The sequence below is a fragment of the Trachinotus anak genome, unplaced genomic scaffold (assembly GCF_046630095.1).
Source record: "Trachinotus anak isolate AG129_WGS33_773 ecotype Australia unplaced genomic scaffold, CSIRO_AGI_Tana_v1 ptg000010l, whole genome shotgun sequence".
NCBI classification, from domain to species: domain Eukaryota; kingdom Metazoa; phylum Chordata; class Actinopteri; order Carangiformes; family Carangidae; genus Trachinotus; species Trachinotus anak.
Window position 1 is genome coordinate 22,846,728 of NW_027273861.1, and position 17,948 is coordinate 22,864,675.

Here is a 17,948-nt window from a genome sequence, read left to right on the forward strand (position 1 = left end):
TGCAGAGGTTGCAGAGGCTTGCAGAGAAGCCAACGCTTGCACCCTCCAAATGTTGATGTGTCCTTCAAGAAAGCTGATTTAAGAGTCAAGAAAAACAAAAAGAAAATGTCGTAGGAGTTGTACATACAAGTACAAGAGAAAGAGCAACGTTAAGCATAACTCCAGCTTCAGCCGCCTTGTTTTTCTCTTTTGTTCTGGTGAGTTCTGCTGTGTTCTTCTCAGTATCTTAGTTTCATTTGATTGAGGGGCTGTATTACGCTGCAGGAATGTCCTCAGACATCTGATCCTCTCAGACAGACTGTAAAGGCAGATTTGACCAATAGCCAGAACTAAAGGCACAGCTCTGGACGCTGCCAGAGAACAAAAAACAAAGTGTATTAGAAAGTCAGAGCCAAGCTGAGCAACATGCTCATGTCTCTGTTGAAATTCTTGCAAAAAAAAGAGAGAAACCAGAAGTCTGGAAGAAGCAACTTGGTGCACTTGGAAACAATGTTGTGAATAATCATTATTATGCAGAGATAATGGTGCAGTTTTCATCTTGTGTGTTCTGCCAGTTCAGTTCAGTTCAGTTCAAGGGTGCCACCCAGCTCGGCTGACATGCTGGTGCACACACTGTCCTTCAAACTGATAAACAGGTTGCGCAGTTTTTCTGGAATATCCTTCATTTATTCCCCGAGGATGTTAGAGAAAAGTCGTCTGACCTGTTTACTAATTTGATTTTGATGTATTTGTGCCCGTCTCAGACTTGTCGGCACCACACTGTGTGTGTGTTTGCTCAGTTAGAAAGAACATTCAGTCCTAACACAAAATCCGTCAAGTTTTCTATTCCACTCTGTTCTGTTTGAACTATCCAGCACCAGAATTTTTTCTGTAGCTGCATTTTTCTTTTTTAATACTTTAATGGCTTTTTATGCATCAGATTTATATGAAAATTTGTGTGATGTTTCTAAAACAACCATTCAGTTTTTCATGTTTGAAAATCAGAGGCAAAGACCAACAGCAGCCCAGTGAGTCGTGTTCTCACTCATTTTGGTTTATGAGGGTTTCATGCTGATGGATGAGTGACAGACAGCTGTCAATCATTTATTATTCAGCCTCTTTGAAAACAAAAAATCCATTGTGTTCAACCAAACTAAAATGAGGAAGGTAAAAAATTTATTTTAGTGTTGGTCTGACATTTAGGCGTAACTGAGACACTTTTACTTCCCAGAACTTGTTGTTTTGTGGATAAAATTTTTGTAAATGTTTGGCGTTCTGTTCACCAACAGCTAGAAAAGCCTTGTTGCCTCGTGGTCCCTCAGCAGTCCCTCAGTCCTTCTGTGATCTACAGCACAACTCAGACGATGAAGGCGAACGTGCAGAGGAAGATCTTTTATTTGTTGTGGTGAAGCAGCTGTGAAGCAGAGCCTGCAGCGCAAAGTTTAGCTCAGCCCAGGTCTCCTCACTGTCTGTAATTAGTTTCATAAAAGCCTGAAGAGAAGTCTGAAGATGCGTCTAATTAGAATCAAGTGAGAGCAGCTACGCCTGAGGAGTCTGTTTTCTGAGAGAGGTTGAATCAAGGGCAACTGGTTGACGCCGGAATGATCCTTGCAGCTGCTTCATTTTAACAACCACTCACATTTAGCCTCAGTGACTCTAATGACTGTCGTTACAACAGCCAGGAGCGCTAACAAACAAGTGATGTCATCACAAGGCTGATGATGTCACACAGACTTAAATACCTGGGGCTCGCCAACAGTCAGTCAGAACTGGTGAAGTCTCTTAAATCTACAACCAAGCCCAGCGGCCCTTTGTGGATGACATTGGTTAGACCAGGGGTCGGCAACTTTGAGCTTTTCGACGCCCGGTAATTTCGTTTTCTCTGTGGCAGTTCATTGATTTCATAAATGCAACACACTATAGTTTTTTTTATCCATAGCATAAAGGTAAAAAACAATATATGCAGTGTTCTCTTCATTTTAGATGTCAAAAGGGTTTTGTGGCTCCCGGTGTTTTCTCTTCTGTGGGAAACGGGTCCAAATGGCTCTTTGAGTGTTTAAGGTTGCCGACTCCTGAGTTAGAAAGACCAAACTCTGGAGACTTGTGATGTAAAACACACACAAATTCACACACACACACACACACACACACACGAGTGAAGCAATGATTAAAGCGGCAAACTGTCAGCTAGATGAAATAGTGTAGAGGAAATGTCTCAATGTGTGTTTCTGCTTTTTTTTTTTGTTGTTGTATCGGTGATCTAAAACACTGTCTGCCAAAGATACAGCGGCTACATAAATGTGAGGACAGCTCGGTGAGCCTCGATCTGTTGTACACGTAAACGTTTGAGAACGTTTGAGTTTTCCACCTCTTTCTGTTTTCACAGGCAGAGGTGGAAAACCACCAGAGTATCCTCACCTCAGCTGAAGCACGTTACTCCTACGCTTTACAACAGCTGGTCCGAACGTCTGAGACCTTCTTTGAGCAGCGGTAAAGACAAGTTAATTTTGGCGAAATGGACAAATGGTGGCTGATTCTTTTAGCCACGTTTTAGTATTGACTCTAGATATAACAACATACATATAAATCCCAATAAAAATGTTTCTTATCTGCGTTTAATTGAACGATACGCCTCTCGTTTATTCAAACAGATTTTGTTCCTTAGTGTTTTTAGACAAAAAGAGACTCACTGATCATAAGTTTATTCTTTTTTTAAAAACATCTTTGTCTATTCCTCTTTCAGACTGTTTTCATAATCCTCTGTGCTTCATGGTTTTCACTAAAACAGAATATCTGATAACAGGAAGGGCTGACTCTGAATGTGGCTAATAAATCAATCAAATAACTTCTCTAAAGCACTTTAAAATACTGAACACAGGAAAAATAGAACATGGAATAAAACAGTAAAATGAGAAGTATACTTATATATAAAACTGGTTGATATTTAAGACGGGGATTTCCACACAAACTCGTGGTGCCTGATTCACCTGCATCACTGAAGTCTGTGAGGTTTAAGGTGGTTTATCAGAGGATAGAAGTCTAAACTGAGCCACAGTTCTGTTAATCTAGTTCTTTCATTTAAAAAAACTAATATTAAAGCAAATGAAAGGAATGAACTGAAAACATGTAGACGTGAGTCTCCACTGCACAACAAACCTGCATTGTCTCCAGCAGTGAACAGTGCTGAAAGAAGTGACCCTTGGCTGAACCTAAACGTTGACCCCTGCTAATATGTTTTTTCCTGAATAGCTTTACTGGGGTCGTGGTTTTGCATTTCTAAGTGTTTTGGATCAGGAAGGCAGGGGAATTGTTATGTGTCAGTATTTTTGGTTTGCTCTGAGAATCGAGGCTCAGCACACCTGTTGTTAAAGTCCGTAACGTTAAATGGTCATGGCCACCATGACGCTGACTGGTTTGAACAAGGGAGGCTCTTCACCCTTTAACAGACCAATGCTGGCGCTTGATTTACTGAGATAAAATGATAATGTCCCTGCTGCCCATCCTCCCCCTTAACAAATGTGAGCCGGACCCCAACACCTCATAGTGGTCTTCAGGACTCTTCATAAGTTTGCCCACATACACATTTTACAACCCCCCCCACCAACCATTCCTCTTCCCCTCTCCCATCATCCCGCTCATTGTCATGGTAATGGGCCCCATCATGTGTGACCAAAACGGTCAACTTAATTGATGAAAAAGAGATCAGCTGAAGGGAGAGAAGAGGGGGTTTGCATATTTCAGACGTGAGGGGTTTGCGCTGGCTGAAGGATTAAGGAATACATTATGGCACTTGAAGACACTTGAAGACTGCCGGTGGGTTCGCAGACCCCCGTGTAATGTGCTATCAGGTTGCTTAGCATGACTCAACATCTACAAGTGCCGGCTCGCATCTGGTTTCCCAATCAAGAACCTGCACACTTAAACACGCACAAGTGTTGCTTAGTATAACTATGATTTAATTTGTGTTGCACCTGGCAGTCTGACATGTGTTCCCCTGTGCCATTATGAAAAATGATTTGACTTTTCTTCCTCCCTCAGGTATTTGATTTGGGTCAATATGTAGATTTTTATGTAAGTTATCGTGAATCAGCATATTCATTGCTGGTAAAGGATAACGCTTTGTTTAGATCCACATCTAATGATTGTTTTCATTATTAGTTAATCTGCATTACTTTCTTGATTAATCAATTAATTGTTTTGTCCATAAAATGCCAGAAAATGGTGAAAAATGTCTGTTCTTATTTCAAATGTCTCTAATGTCTTGTTTTGTCCATACACAGTCTGAAACCCAAAAATATTCAGTATTGTATACGTGCAACAAATAAAAGCATCAAATACTCCATCAATACCAGCACATTTTTGGCATTTTTGCTTAAAAAAAACCTAAAACTATTATTAGATCATCAAAGTAGCTGCTGATTAACAGTGAGTTAGCCTGACCCTCCTACCCCAGGCCCAAGCCCGTTTATTACTCCTGAACTCATAACTTTTTAAAACAGCATCACAAATATGTAATTTTAGTTTGAAAAAAAAAAGCCTCAGTAAAAAGCTGCAAACTGTAGCAAACATGACTAAAACTGGAATAAAGAGAGCTTTTGTTGTCTGTTTTAGCTGCAGAGTGAGAACAAGTTATAAAAAGTTACTATTTATAGCAGCAGGATGGTGTTTATGGGGTAAAAATAAGCAACAGTCGCTATGTTCATGCTAACGAAGTCACATGTCACCCATTATATTTTTAATACATTTGGGAAAACAGTGGAGGTCTGTGGCACAGAGGAGCGTGATCAGGCTCTGGGCGCTTGTTATTTGGATCAGTTCAGTTTTCATGGATTGTAGAAAAACGTGAACTATCACCAGGCCTGTTCTTGAAGAATTTCCTGTGACATTCAGTTTTGTCTGTGCACACAGTTCTGGAGGCACCTCTGGCCTCAGTACTGGTGAAATGTTCCTCTAAGTCTCAATGCGTTCAGAGTTGCACCGGCTACACCTTTTAGAATAAAATTACATTATATTACCTTCATTTGGCTGAAGCTCTCCTCCTTAGTGACTTGTAATTTTTCATCTCATACACCTGGGGTAATTTATGGCCTAGTTCAAGGACACTTGGACAGATAGAGCTGAGGACTGAACCAACAACTTTTACGATCAGTGGTGAACTTCTTCTAACTCCTGAGCCGCTGCTGCCTGTTTTGAACGCAGCACCAGGATCCTTCAAAGGTCATATCATACGTAAGTCAGTTGCATTTATTTTAGGGAAGAGATTAATTGCGCAAGTCACATGACAGTGGCAGCGCCGTCAGTAATTTCCACGGACCATACAGTGCAGGACGAATAGACTGAGCAAGCACTGGTTACTGCAGTTCTCAGCCCAACACCACCCAGCACTTGATTCATCAGCTCTCACCTGACGGATGGCAGCTGTGGGCATTTCTCTACATCAGCAATGAATCTCTAACATCCAGCGCACTGGATGAACAGGCACAATAACAGCGGCATCTCATCCATTAGAACCACTTTGTGTCAGGTTATGATGATGGAGTCTGTGAGTCATGAGGAAATATTCGATAATTCACAAAAGTAAATATGATATTCTGAGAAGTTAAAATGCTCTGGTATTGGAGTTATGACACATGGCATATGGCTTGTAGCACAGAGTGCTCGTATTTGCATTTTCAAATATTCAACAAGGCCTCTTATTGACTGTTATCATTAGCAAATATAGTTTGCAAAACCCATTTGAGCTCTATAATCATCTACAGTCTGTGGACATGCTATATTTGCATACAGCCAACAGACAAGGCTGCTAGCAGTGGTGGGCAGGTGCTGTGTCAGACTGGTGTGTGTGTGTGTGTGTGTGTGTGTGTAGAGGCTTAGACTGGCAGCTCATCTTTCTGCAGCGAGGGTAGAGTTTCAACAAAAGGCGTCTGCCAACTGCAAGAAAGGGACAAAACCCAGAGAGAGTAATGGTCCCCCTGTTGAATAGAGCAGACCCCTGCCAATAAACAACTCTATGCAGCCGGCTGAAGGCCCCTCCACTGTTTATAAAATGCTAATGTTAAAGCACTCAACTATTGTGTAATAACACAAAACCCTATTCTTTGTTAAGGAGTGGAGAAAATAGGATCGAACATGGAGAAGATAGAAAATGAGTGATGTTGGATGTTTCGTGCTGTATTCAGCGTGAATGAGCCCAACAGGAGTCCTGTTTCACCCTAATTTAAATAAATGTATTTTACAGCAGTGGTAGACAGTTTTATTTCAGGATGATGAAATGATCCTCAACAAGGCTGTAACATTAGAATCTTATTTTCAAATGTTTTATACTATTATATTATAATTTTAAAGAATTGTCACAACACAAAGGCAGAAAAAATCTTGTTTGTATCAGGGACATTGCAGAAAGGGACAGTTCACCCAAACCACAAAAAATAAGAAGATGTTAACTCACTCGCTGTCAGTCGTGTGTTTTTCCCCAAATGTAGGTAGTTTTGGTTTTATCTAATAAAGTGTTTGAAATACTGTAAACTGAGTTAAATGAAATAGAAGATTTCTGCCAGCACTCAGCTACAACTGAGGGGAGTAGAATTGAACTTGTGCTGCTCCCAGTGTTATAAACAACATGCAGATAATCCACAGGAGCCAGGACGGCTTTAATTCGATTTGACATCTGTCTCAACAGATGTTATTACCCTGACTTTTTTTTCTGTCTTTTTGCAGTTTATTATGAAAAAAACTGCAGAAATGTATTTGTATGCACATCCCGTCTTATGTTTAGGCAGGTGCAGGATAAAAGATTGAGAGAAAATGAGGAGTATCTGCAAATTATAGTTTTCATTACCAATCAATCTACTGATCGTTTTCCCCCAAAAATGGCCTCCATACAAATACCCACCACAAATTTCCCAAAAGCCCAGGGAGATGTTTTCAAAAAGCTTCAAAACCCAAAGTACTTCGACTCAGTTATTTTGTCCTTTAACGTCCTCTCTGCAGTGGAAGTGGGAATGTGTCGTGTTGTGTAGACTCAGATCTGCAGCTTTGTACCTAACATCAACTGCTACTTATGTAGTGGTGCTAATTAGATCAGTTCTCCACCCACACAGCACAGAGATCGACTGCTGGTCTCGCATATCATGGTTATAGTGGCTGCTCAGAATGTGTTGGTATTTGTGCTTTATTATGTGTTTGGACTCACAGTTAAGACTTATTTGGTATTAATATAATCAGTTTGTAGCAACTGCAAATAATAATTTAATAACTAGTTAAGAAAAAGCTGCATCATTGCACGGATGAGTTAAACATCAGTGCTCTTGTAACATCAAGCTAATGTGCTGCTGCTAGTTGAACCAATTGTAAGCTAGTTAAGTCTTTGGTGTGAGGTCATTTGCCTGAATAAATTGATTGGAATAGTTTCTGTTAATTGACTGAGTCGATTAATCAGCTAATTTCTCTGAGGTCTAATCTGCACACTGGACTGAATGAAGGCAGGGTTTCAGCAGTAGCAGGTCATTAGAACTGTCATAAGGTTTCCTTTTTCTCGCTCCAGTAAAGTTTTTGGAGCTTTCATCCAGTGTCCAGATGCTCAGGAGAGCAGCAGAGGTCGTGACGCCTCGGTGGCTCTGCTTTCAGGGTGTTTTCTGTCTGGTCTTGTATCATCAGCCTCTCAAAACAACCATTTCTCTTCCTGACCACTGGGAGTTGAGTGCTCAGTATGCCTCTCCAGTCTGCCTCTGTTTTGTGTTCTCACTGTGATGAGGTGTGTGTGTGTGTGTGTGTGTGTGTGTGACCCTTCCTTGGCATTCCAGCCATTCCCCTGGTACCTGGGAACTGGTGTGTTCTCCTCCGACGGGGTATTTTTAGGTCCTGAGAGGCAGCTGTCTGTGTCTCTGTCTGCACAGACAGCCCGGCCGTCTGTTGACTGAAAAATGTGGTGAGGCTCAAGAAACGGCACAGCCTGTTTGTAAAAATGCTGCTGCAGTCAGGCACTTCTTTAGATGTTTGAGGCTTAAGCTAAGACAGGTGTTGGTTTGTGTCATTACGACAGCGATGGGTGTGTGTTGGTGCTGTAGTCGGTGTCTCCCTGCAGCAACACAGCTCTGTGGTTTTCTCACAAGTGAACGATACTGAGTCATGTTATCTCAACGAATGAGCAGCGAACAGTGAGATAATGTTGCAGTGGAGTGCAGCAGCAGTGAAATAACAAGTATAATGTGGGATTCCTCCCTCTAAATGTCATCACAGTCTGCGTTTGAGCCAAAAGCAGCAAAATGCCAAATGCTTCAAAATAGAGAAGAACACAATCAGTGCTGGTTTGTGATATCATTCGTTGATTACCAAACTGCCATTTAGACTGAAATTTAACATTTAGAGTGTCAGTTATTGCCGGACATGAAATGCTCAAGGTTACAGAGAGAGAGTATTGACATTGAATAAAAACACCTGCCTACATCAACACTTAAAACCCTTAAATGTATTAAAGCCACCACAATCAAGAGGGAGAACCAGAGAACCAGTGCTAATATCTGAACAGAACTGATACTGTATTGATAAAGCAATAAGACAATAACTAATATTTAAGTGGGGCCTGATTAAATCTGATCAAAAAGCACCGACAGGGTCCTGATGAACCAGATCACCTGAGATTTTATTAAAGTCTTTGTCAAGTCTTTTTTTTTTTATTGGCTGACAGTCAAACAGCAGCAGGTGGTTTAGATGCTCTAAAGCTTAAGTGTTGATAAAGAGGCTTCTTCTGTATATTTTCCATTTGGACTCACTGCAAGCCACGTGAAATATGTCTGCACTAGTCTTTATTGTTTACAATGATGCCTACATCTGTTTTGGTATTTAGTTGATATGCTGCATATGGAGAGAGAAGGAAGCAAAAACTAATACCTGAACTTTATTTGCCCTGTTTCATTGTTGTTACTTGCCAGACAAAGAAATGCAGATAGACTCCTCAACAACACTCAGGAGGTGGCTTCATGTTCGTTTTCTCTCCTGCTAAATGCTGAAAGTTGGTGATGGCAGACTGGTTATTTTGTGTACTGGTGACCTGCTTTACTTCAAGTTCAGTTTACTGTTGTTTGGAGTGATGAGGAAAACTGCAGCACAAACTGTTAAATTCAAGGTATTGGAGCAAAAATAGCTTAAACTCAAAGGGTTTTTATTAAAACCGTACAACAGACCAAGCTATCATTTTACATCTCTCCTCTAAGTCAGATATGTACCGACTGGGGCTTTCCACACAAATTTAAGGAGTAGTATTAATGTCAATATCAATAATGTTCCAGTAATCTGTCATCCAACTCTAAACAGAATTTAAAGCTCAAATCTTTTTCTTACTGCCTTTGGCTTTTTTATGTGATTGATGGTAAAATGTTTCTAAGGGAGTCACTGATACCTTTAATATAACCTCAGAATAATACCAGGTGTTATACTGCTATACCAGAGCATCACCTTACATCTCTATCTCTACTGCTGTACCTCGTCTGGATGCTAACAGACTCCGTGTGTGTTTTATTCGTGCCTTGGCAGGGGGAGAAGAATGCCGGCTTTGACGTGCTCTACCACAACATGAAGCATGGCCAGCTGGCAACCAAGGAGCTGGCCGAGTTCGTTCGTGAGAGGTAAGGTTCCTGTGTATTTGTGAAGATCTGTGTGGGAGGTGGTGGTAGAGACGGGGCTCGACTGGTGAAAAATCGACATTCTCGACTTAGTACTTGGAAAGAGAGATGAGAGATTGTGCCAAGGCTGGGTGAAATGCTCAGAGATTATAAATGCACTGCTTTGGGTTTCATCTCTCGCTGTATCAAGGTGTTCATGATTTATGCTGCTTCAAAGTCCTGCCGGCAGAATGCAGATTGTGCAGAGAGCAGTTTAACAGGTCTTCCTTTGTTAGGACTGCTTCAGTTGTCTCTCACGGCGTTGACCTCTGACCCCTGTCCTCACTGCTGTGCTACTTTCTGAAGTGTACTATCTCTCAAACATTTCTGTGAGGATTCTCAGGTCATGGTTATCCAAGAAGAGTCGTATTGACCTAAGTCTTCTTGGATCTCTCTCAAACACACTCACGCCTGAGTCTGAATAGGTCAGTTGTCCCTGAAACTCCAGCAGCACAAAGTTATTGCACATCTTTTATCCTCATTTGCCACCTGCTTTGTTTAAATACTTTCTTATAATGAGTTCCACTGCCTCACCTGAACTTCACTAATCACATCAATTTCCAATTATAGCTTAGCCATCGTAATGAGGCTTGACAGCCCTGTGAAGCTTTGGATTTCTCCACAGGTTGAAGCTTTGTACATGGGCCTTTTGGGTTTTTTAAAGGCTTCAAAAAAGACAAAACCCTCCACATTCTTTAAATGCAGAGGCACAAATGTGACAAATAAAACTGTACCGTATCCAACTGTTGAGAACAGAAAAAAATCTATCTGGACTGAAGGGAAACACCCTTAACAGGGGGGACAGACTTAGACATAAGACCTGCTCTGGATTCTGTTAGAGTTCAGGGTAACATTAGCAGCTCTGGTCTGCTCTCTGTTGGATTTGGGGAACTTTACACTTCAGCAAACCCCAGCCAGTGCTCTCCCCAAGGTAGGATATGTTGGTCCTCACCCTGAAAGTGTTTTCTCCTGTATCATAAAAGTGAAAACATATGGTTTGAAGATACAAACAAGTATATCAACTAAGAAGCCAAGGATTGTTGTGTGAGATTGGAGAAACAATCTGATCTTACATTACGATAAGATTAACTAGCTCTACACTGCAGTGCAGGATCAGTTTTTCCATGCTTTCTGCAGGGACCATCAAATGGTGAGGAAGGACACTGCAGCTTCAGCCTCAGTCTTGTAGCCTGGTATCATGTGAAGCCATCAAGTGCACATTTAAGTTAAAATGACTAAGGATTTTGAGCACTATTTCCCATGTAGCCTCCATGTGTGCTGTGTGAGAACTGAAAGCTTGACAGGCGTAGCAACAGCAACTAAGTGAGCCGATCAATTACCTAATTAAAAAGCATCTACTCAAAGTGGTTAGTTTGTTATATTAAATACTCATCCTTCTAATGAGCGATTATCGGTGAGTAAATTGTGCAACGTAACAAGGTTCCCACTGGAGTTTCTCCTCTCACGGCTGAAGTTAACACACAGCGCACACCAGTCAGACCAGTGATATAATCCTGACATTGATTTGGAGCGCCAGCGCACATTCCTCACAGGGGGAAATTCACTTATCTGCTCGGACAGCAGCAGACAACAAAAAAAATCAGCAGCCAGGAAATTAAATAGGGGCACTGTGGGTAAAATAGCGTGTGATCCCACAGGACAGAGAAAAGGATATTGTGTTGATAAATTCTCTCTCGTCTGTCTTTCGTTCCACTTTCCTGAAAGGTCATTTTGATATAAGAGACAATCTGAATCATTCAGTTAAATCTGCTCCTGGTGCCTCAGTCTCAGGAAGATTCACTGCTACTTCTTATCAGTGAGGAACCGTTGATGGCATGGACACAGTGGACATGAGGGTCGAACTAGTGAAGAAATGTGAAGTGAAAAATTTGCTCCTTGTCTTGTATGATAGTAAACTTTGGACTGTTGGTCAGACAGAGCAAGTTACTTGAAGATGTGACATTTGGAATAAAGAAAGTTAAATTGTAGTTGTTGTAAATTGTCACTGTTATTAGACCAAACGATTAATCAGTTAATGGAAAAAGTAATTCATTCATAATGAACATAATTGTTAGTTTCAGCTTTAAAAGAATTAGTATGTCCACAGTAGAAAGACCATATTGATAATGAATTGATTGTTGTATTTATTTATGAAGTTCAAGTTGTTGCTGGTTACAATATCTCAAATATAAGATCATGTAAGTAGAAAAGGTTTGATATAGAGAGAATATGGTTATACACACATCACAAGCAGGTATTCATGCACTCTGGCACACTGACTCTTGATAGACCGGGTCATAAAATTATGACTTAAATCAAAATATTGTAAAAGATCCAAATGAGATTGATTTTTCTTTTTTTTTTTTTTTGCCATTTTGGCCACACAAATCAAAGCTTTGACTTTCAAAGTGAAGTTTTACTAATCAATCTGTGGCTGGGAGTAGTTGTGCAGACATCTTTGTGAGGACAAAATAACAAAAAAAAAAAGACCCAGTGATGAACCATCTAAACTTTAACTCTCGACAAGTCGGCTAAATTATTAATTGATTCGATGAAAATATTAAAAAACATAAAACAAAGTATGAACGAATCCCCAGCAGACCTTCAGCATCACTGCCAAAAGTCAACATTGAGTTTGTCTGTTTATGGTTCTGTCTCCTCTGTGGTGTAGTTGTTCTGTCTGTTCGCCCTCAGGATGTTTGGATCGGAGCGCCTTCTTTCTCTCTCTTCAGGGTCTACAGATGCTTATTAAAGTTTTATGACCAGCCCCGCAAAACAAGTCCATTCATCATTTAAATGTGGCTTATTGCAATATTTACCCAACACTGATGAAAATAAATCTTAAACTCGCCGACTGCGGTGGCGGCGGATGCCCAGCGTTTGGGCTGAAGTGAGCTCTACACAGGGAACATAACATATGACGCCATTAGAGGAGGAACTAGCGCTGTGAGGAAGTGCGACTGGAGTACATTATGTTCACCAGTCTAAAGGCTGTTTAGAAGAATTTACATCCGTCTTTCTGTCGTGCTGCTGTCAGACTTTAGTGGAGAAACAAACAGAAGCGTGCATCTTCTGACCTCAAGCACACACACACACACATATATATACTACATATATATTACATATATAAAATAAATATTTTTTTGTTTTGGACTGCTGGTCAGATAAAGCAAGGAGTTTGAGGACTTCCCTTTTTAGCTCTGGGAAGTTGTGATGAACGGTTTTTACTACTTCATAGACTGAATGAATAGTTGAGAAAATAATCTGCAGATTGACCAATAACACACATAGTCATTAATTGCAGCCCTAATAAAGTTGTAACTTACTTTGCTCTTAAATTTTTTTTATACATGTATTACTGGTAGATGCATGATTTATAAAGTGGCCAAGGGCCAAGATGTTTGTCAGAACACAGAAATAAAAGTAAAACCTAACTAAACTAAACCACACAGTATATCCACTATACAATAGGTTTAAATGTTGTGTATCTAAGATTTGCAGGTTTCCTCTGGGTTTCCCTCAGTTAGATTGACTGTTAGTTATATTGCTGATGTTCCTATGTTTGTGTTTGTTTTTGCAGAGCTGCCATTGAGGAGACCTACTCCAAATCTATGAGCAAACTGGCCAAGATGGCCAGCAATGGAAGTCCACAGGGGTGAGTACCACCATGTAAACACACAACAATGGAACAGCTTCACCCGACAACCCCTCCTCCCGGTCAGAGCCTTACAGTAGAATTTATACCCCGGGAAGATGTTCTTTAGTGTAATTATAGATGGTAATGGTCATATGGCAACACATGAGATATGAATGAGCACCATCTGCATCACCAAATGTCCACATTTATGATTAAAGTAATGTCCTCTCCTCCGTTTAGCCTATATGGTTTAATACATATGTTGCCTATTTAATGACACAGTTTTTTTAAAAAGTATTTACCTGCTGATGAAAAGTGGGACAAAAGAAACAAAGTGTGCTAACGGATTTCTGCAGCTGATGGCAGAACAACCCATTAAAGGACTTGAAAACAAAAAACTTTTCTGTGAGAGTTTTGTTATTTTGCAAGAAGTGGGGCAAAGCTGAGCTGGAAAAACACAATGTCAAATACTTCACCATCACCAATGACTGGTTACTGTCAATCAAATCTGATGGAAGCACACCCACGCAGCCCTAATGAAGCAGATAAGCTTTTTGTTAAACTTTTAATAAATCTCACCTAAAGTTGTCTTTTACTTCTTGAAATCTGATGTTTGCTTATTTTGTTTTGACAGCTGTTAATGAAAAGTGCTTGAAACTGAGTTTTCAGGGGCTTTTAGCTGAATTAAAGGGCAACTTAACAGCAGCAGAAAGTCTTGTTTTTGCTGTTCTTAACCTCTAATCAGTCATGATAACATTTTACTGACCATCTCCACTTCAAACTGATTTACAGTTCATCTCTCTAATATATGATCATATAATGATGAAATGCCCACTGGACAGGGATTTCTTGAATATGAGAAATGGATTTCAGCCGTGTTTGTGCTTGATTATATGTTTATGTCCTAGGACGTTTGCTCCCATGTGGGACGTGTTCAGGGTGTCGTCGGACAAACTGGCCCTCTGCCACCTCGAGCTGATGAGAAAGATGAACGATCTCATCCGGGACATCAACAAGTACGGAGACGAGCAGGTCAAAATTCACCGCAAGGTATCTATCTGGCTGCTCGGACAGAAAGCTGGCTGATTCTGTGCCTGTGTGTGTTTCTGTGAACTTGTATACTTCCTCATTACTTGCCCTGCATCGCGCCTCTGTCATCCTGATCTAATTTATCTCACAGAAAATCTAATTACTGCCTTCTCCCTTCTTGGTAATTGCTGCATTTGCCCTTAAAGTATTAAGTACAATGATAATACTGTATATCCACTTTTTTTTTCGTGTGTGTGTGTGTGTGTGTGTGTGTGTGTGTGTGTGTGTGTGTGTGTGTGTGTGTGTGTGTGTGTGTTTCACCCAGACAAAGGAGGAGATGGTGGGGACAGTGGAGGCGGTGCAGGCGCTGCAGGTTCAGAGTGGTCACCTTCAGAAGTCAAAGGAGGGTTACCACGCCAAGTGTTTGGAGTTGGACCGGCTCAGGAAGGATGGAGCTCCACAGAAAGAACTGGAGAAGGTCGGCCACTAGTTTCTCTGTTTTCAAGATACTTTTCTGATTTTAAAAGGGTCTGTTCATCATGCCGGTGTTCTGGGATCAGAGGCGTGACAGCGTCGGCGTCCTGTCCCGCTGTGCTGACTCTACCTTTTACACAGACATGGATCCTCTGTGACCACCTCCACTGAACAGGCTGTGGTGAAGGGGCTATGGTTGGGAATAATATATGATGAATCCATCATTTACAGTTCCTGAGACAAATGATCGAACAATGAAATGATAACTGTTCAACAAAACAATCCCAACTCAAGGTTCAATTTCTCACAATCTTTTTTTAATCATCTCTGTTTTACTGACCCTGGATGTCAGTAATAGTTTAAATAGATTAGATTTGCCCCGGACCGACGGTCATGGGAAACATCATTTTCTAACTGTTTTGCTCTCAGACATCCTCTTTGTGAACAGATGGCTGTTCTTGTTTTGAAGGTGGAGACTGACTGCTGAATGCAGTGGTTGTAATCATTTCACTTACTGAGCTATTTACTGTTATTGAAGGTTTGTGAATGAGAGTCAGGAGCTGGAGGCCATCGTTTTCCTTTTTCCTTTTCTCTCTCACTAGGCGGAGCTGAAGTCTAAGAAAGCGGCTGAGTCATTCGCGTTGTGCATCGAGAAGTACAACCGTGTGGGAGGAGAGTTCGAGCAGAAGATGAGCGAGTCTGCCCAGGTCAGCTCTGACTCCAGCTGGGCCCAGGGCCACGTCTTTATCTGTTTGATGTGGTGTTTTTCTCTCCCTGACTCACCTTCTCTGTAACCTCTCACCACACAAGAACTCCAGCTCGTCCTTTCATTTATTATCCTACATCATGCCTCCCCCAAAAAAGGAAACCTCAACCCCCGACGCCTAAACACCCACTTGCTCTCACATCCTGCACCCCGCTCATTACCTTTAATCATTGCCTCCACACTTCCATGGTTACTGCTGCTGTTTCCATGGAAATTTTCAACAAACCCCAAAGAGTGCTTCTGTGTTTTACATTTGAAATCCTCATGGCCAATTATCTCTTGTAATAGCACCGAGGGGGAAGGTCTGGTCATAATTATGAAGGAGGTATGTGGTATCTGGGAGGAAAACATGTGTCAAAAGACCAAAAAAGAAATAGAAGCAAGAGCAATAGCAATAGCATAGAAGAAATTGCTAAGCCACGCCCACATTTGGACACACGCCACATTACTGAAGCTGAATTTTAACTTCTCTGCTTAACTTTTAGGCACCTTATGAAATATATTTATCTTCTATGGTGTACCAAAAAGAAACGGGGTTAGGGCTGAAGCACAATCATTAATTAAGAGATGAGGAGATGGATGTAACAGTGATTTAGTTTTAGAATAAAAGAGAGAAAAACAGTAAATCCTCACATCTTAGAAGCTGTAAATCAGAAAAATGTTGGCATTTCTTTTTAATAAAGATTAAATCAATTTTTTAAAATAGCTGCTGATTTCTTGTTTGCAAATTGACCAAGTAACCTCACATGAAGGTCACTTCATTTGGTCCAAAGGTAAAAAATTACATATTGTTGCATTTTAATTCTGAAATCAGTCAATCAGTCAGTCAATCTATCAATCTAATGACTGACACCAGTTTATGCAGAACTTTAATGCTTCTTATATTTATGTTCTGTGGTGTCATATTGAAACAGCTGATTGTGAGTTGTGACCTGACAAAAAAGAGGCGTCTTGAACATCAGTGTGTCAATTACTTTTTAATTAACTGCCAACGTGCAGGATACAGGATACAAATACAGCAGACTGCAGTTTTAACTGCTTCTGAATGGCTGATTGATCAGGGAAAATCCCCAAACTCTCATGCTGATGCGCATGCATGTTACCATGGTTACCAAAAGATTAACATAGCTTATATAAATCATTTATAAAATCACTCCCCGAACAGGTCACAATCAGCAGAGGGATTTATTAGAAGTAGTTTAGCTTTGGAAATCTTGGTGAAAACCCAGCCCGGTTCAGTTGGCAGCTGTCACATCAGCTGACACACTACATTCAACAGGCACATACACCAGTGTTTGTTCAAAACATACCGAACACGTCAGGTGTTGAAAAGCACCCAAGATACTGTTCTTAGAGCAACAGTGTTGAGGAGTTTCTACTACATCACAGATCCAGATGAGTTAGCAGCAAACCTGGATCAGTGACACGGGGCAGATGGGAACAACGTGCTGTGCTGTAGGTCGACAGTGTGTCAGCAGAGTGTTTTTATCTTTGCTCTCCGCCCAGAACTTGTCCGGGTAATTGGAGAAAAGGAGCTGGCAAAAGTCTGTTTCACAAGCCTACCTCTCTGAAAAAGGCTAGAGCTACTACATCAAGACAATTCCCCTGAACCAGACAGCAACAAATGAGCCGGCCGAATAAAGAGCAGGATCAAACTTAAATGCTAAATCCTCTCAAATTATCGCTGGTTTAACAACCTGGCAACACGCTGCCTCGCGTGCTGGCTAACTGCCCCTCTGGAGCTGCGTCTGAATCCTCACAGCTCATTCAAAGGCTATTTTCACTGTAATGCACAGATTTGCAGGTTTTAGTTTCTGCATTATTAGATTTTGGTCGCTTCTCTGTTCCCCCTTAGAAACTCACAGCATTATGCAGAGGCTGAGAAAGTTATGATTCTTTTTTTCTTTCTTTCTTTTCTTTAGTAAGAAACAAAACAGAAACTAATACTAAACAAGAAAAATAACAAAAAAAACCACAACATGGTACCAAACAAATAAAATCACAAAGAAATCAAACCTATATAGACGCATCTAAAGACATAAAAAGGAATACAAATCTAAAATCTCCTAAGCAATCGACAGTATTATGAAGAAAACTGACCTCTTACAACATAATTACTGTAAAAGTTGCATTTCTTTGCTGTTTGGTGAAACCTTTTTTAACTAAAATGTTCTTCTCAGCAACTTAAAGAGGCAGCTGTGTTTTTAAAGTAAATGTCAGTGCAGCTTTGATGATGTTTAGTTGATTTCGTAAGGATTTCATTTTGTACGAAGGGTCACGGAAAGATATTAACCTGCAGAGAAAGCAAAATTAACCAAAAGTACAGTTTTGAGGGTTTCACATGGCAACAAAGTTGGTTTTTAATTTTGTTGTTCTTTTCCTTGTACGTGATTGTGTGCATGTT

General features: G+C 40.7%; 1 protein-coding gene across 1 annotated transcript in view; it reads left to right on the forward strand.

The window, feature by feature from the left end:
- The window catches only part of fcho1 (FCH and mu domain containing endocytic adaptor 1), a 57,942-nt gene that overhangs the window by 19,889 nt on the left and 20,105 nt on the right, over window positions 1-17,948 (forward strand). Inside the window, exons 3-7 of the mRNA XM_071486228.1 lie at window positions 9,511-9,602; window positions 13,219-13,293; window positions 14,184-14,325; window positions 14,630-14,782; window positions 15,381-15,485. Of these exons, the coding sequence (XP_071342329.1) occupies window positions 9,511-9,602; window positions 13,219-13,293; window positions 14,184-14,325; window positions 14,630-14,782; window positions 15,381-15,485 (567 nt within the window). The remainder of the gene's footprint in view (window positions 1-9,510; window positions 9,603-13,218; window positions 13,294-14,183; window positions 14,326-14,629; window positions 14,783-15,380; window positions 15,486-17,948) is intronic.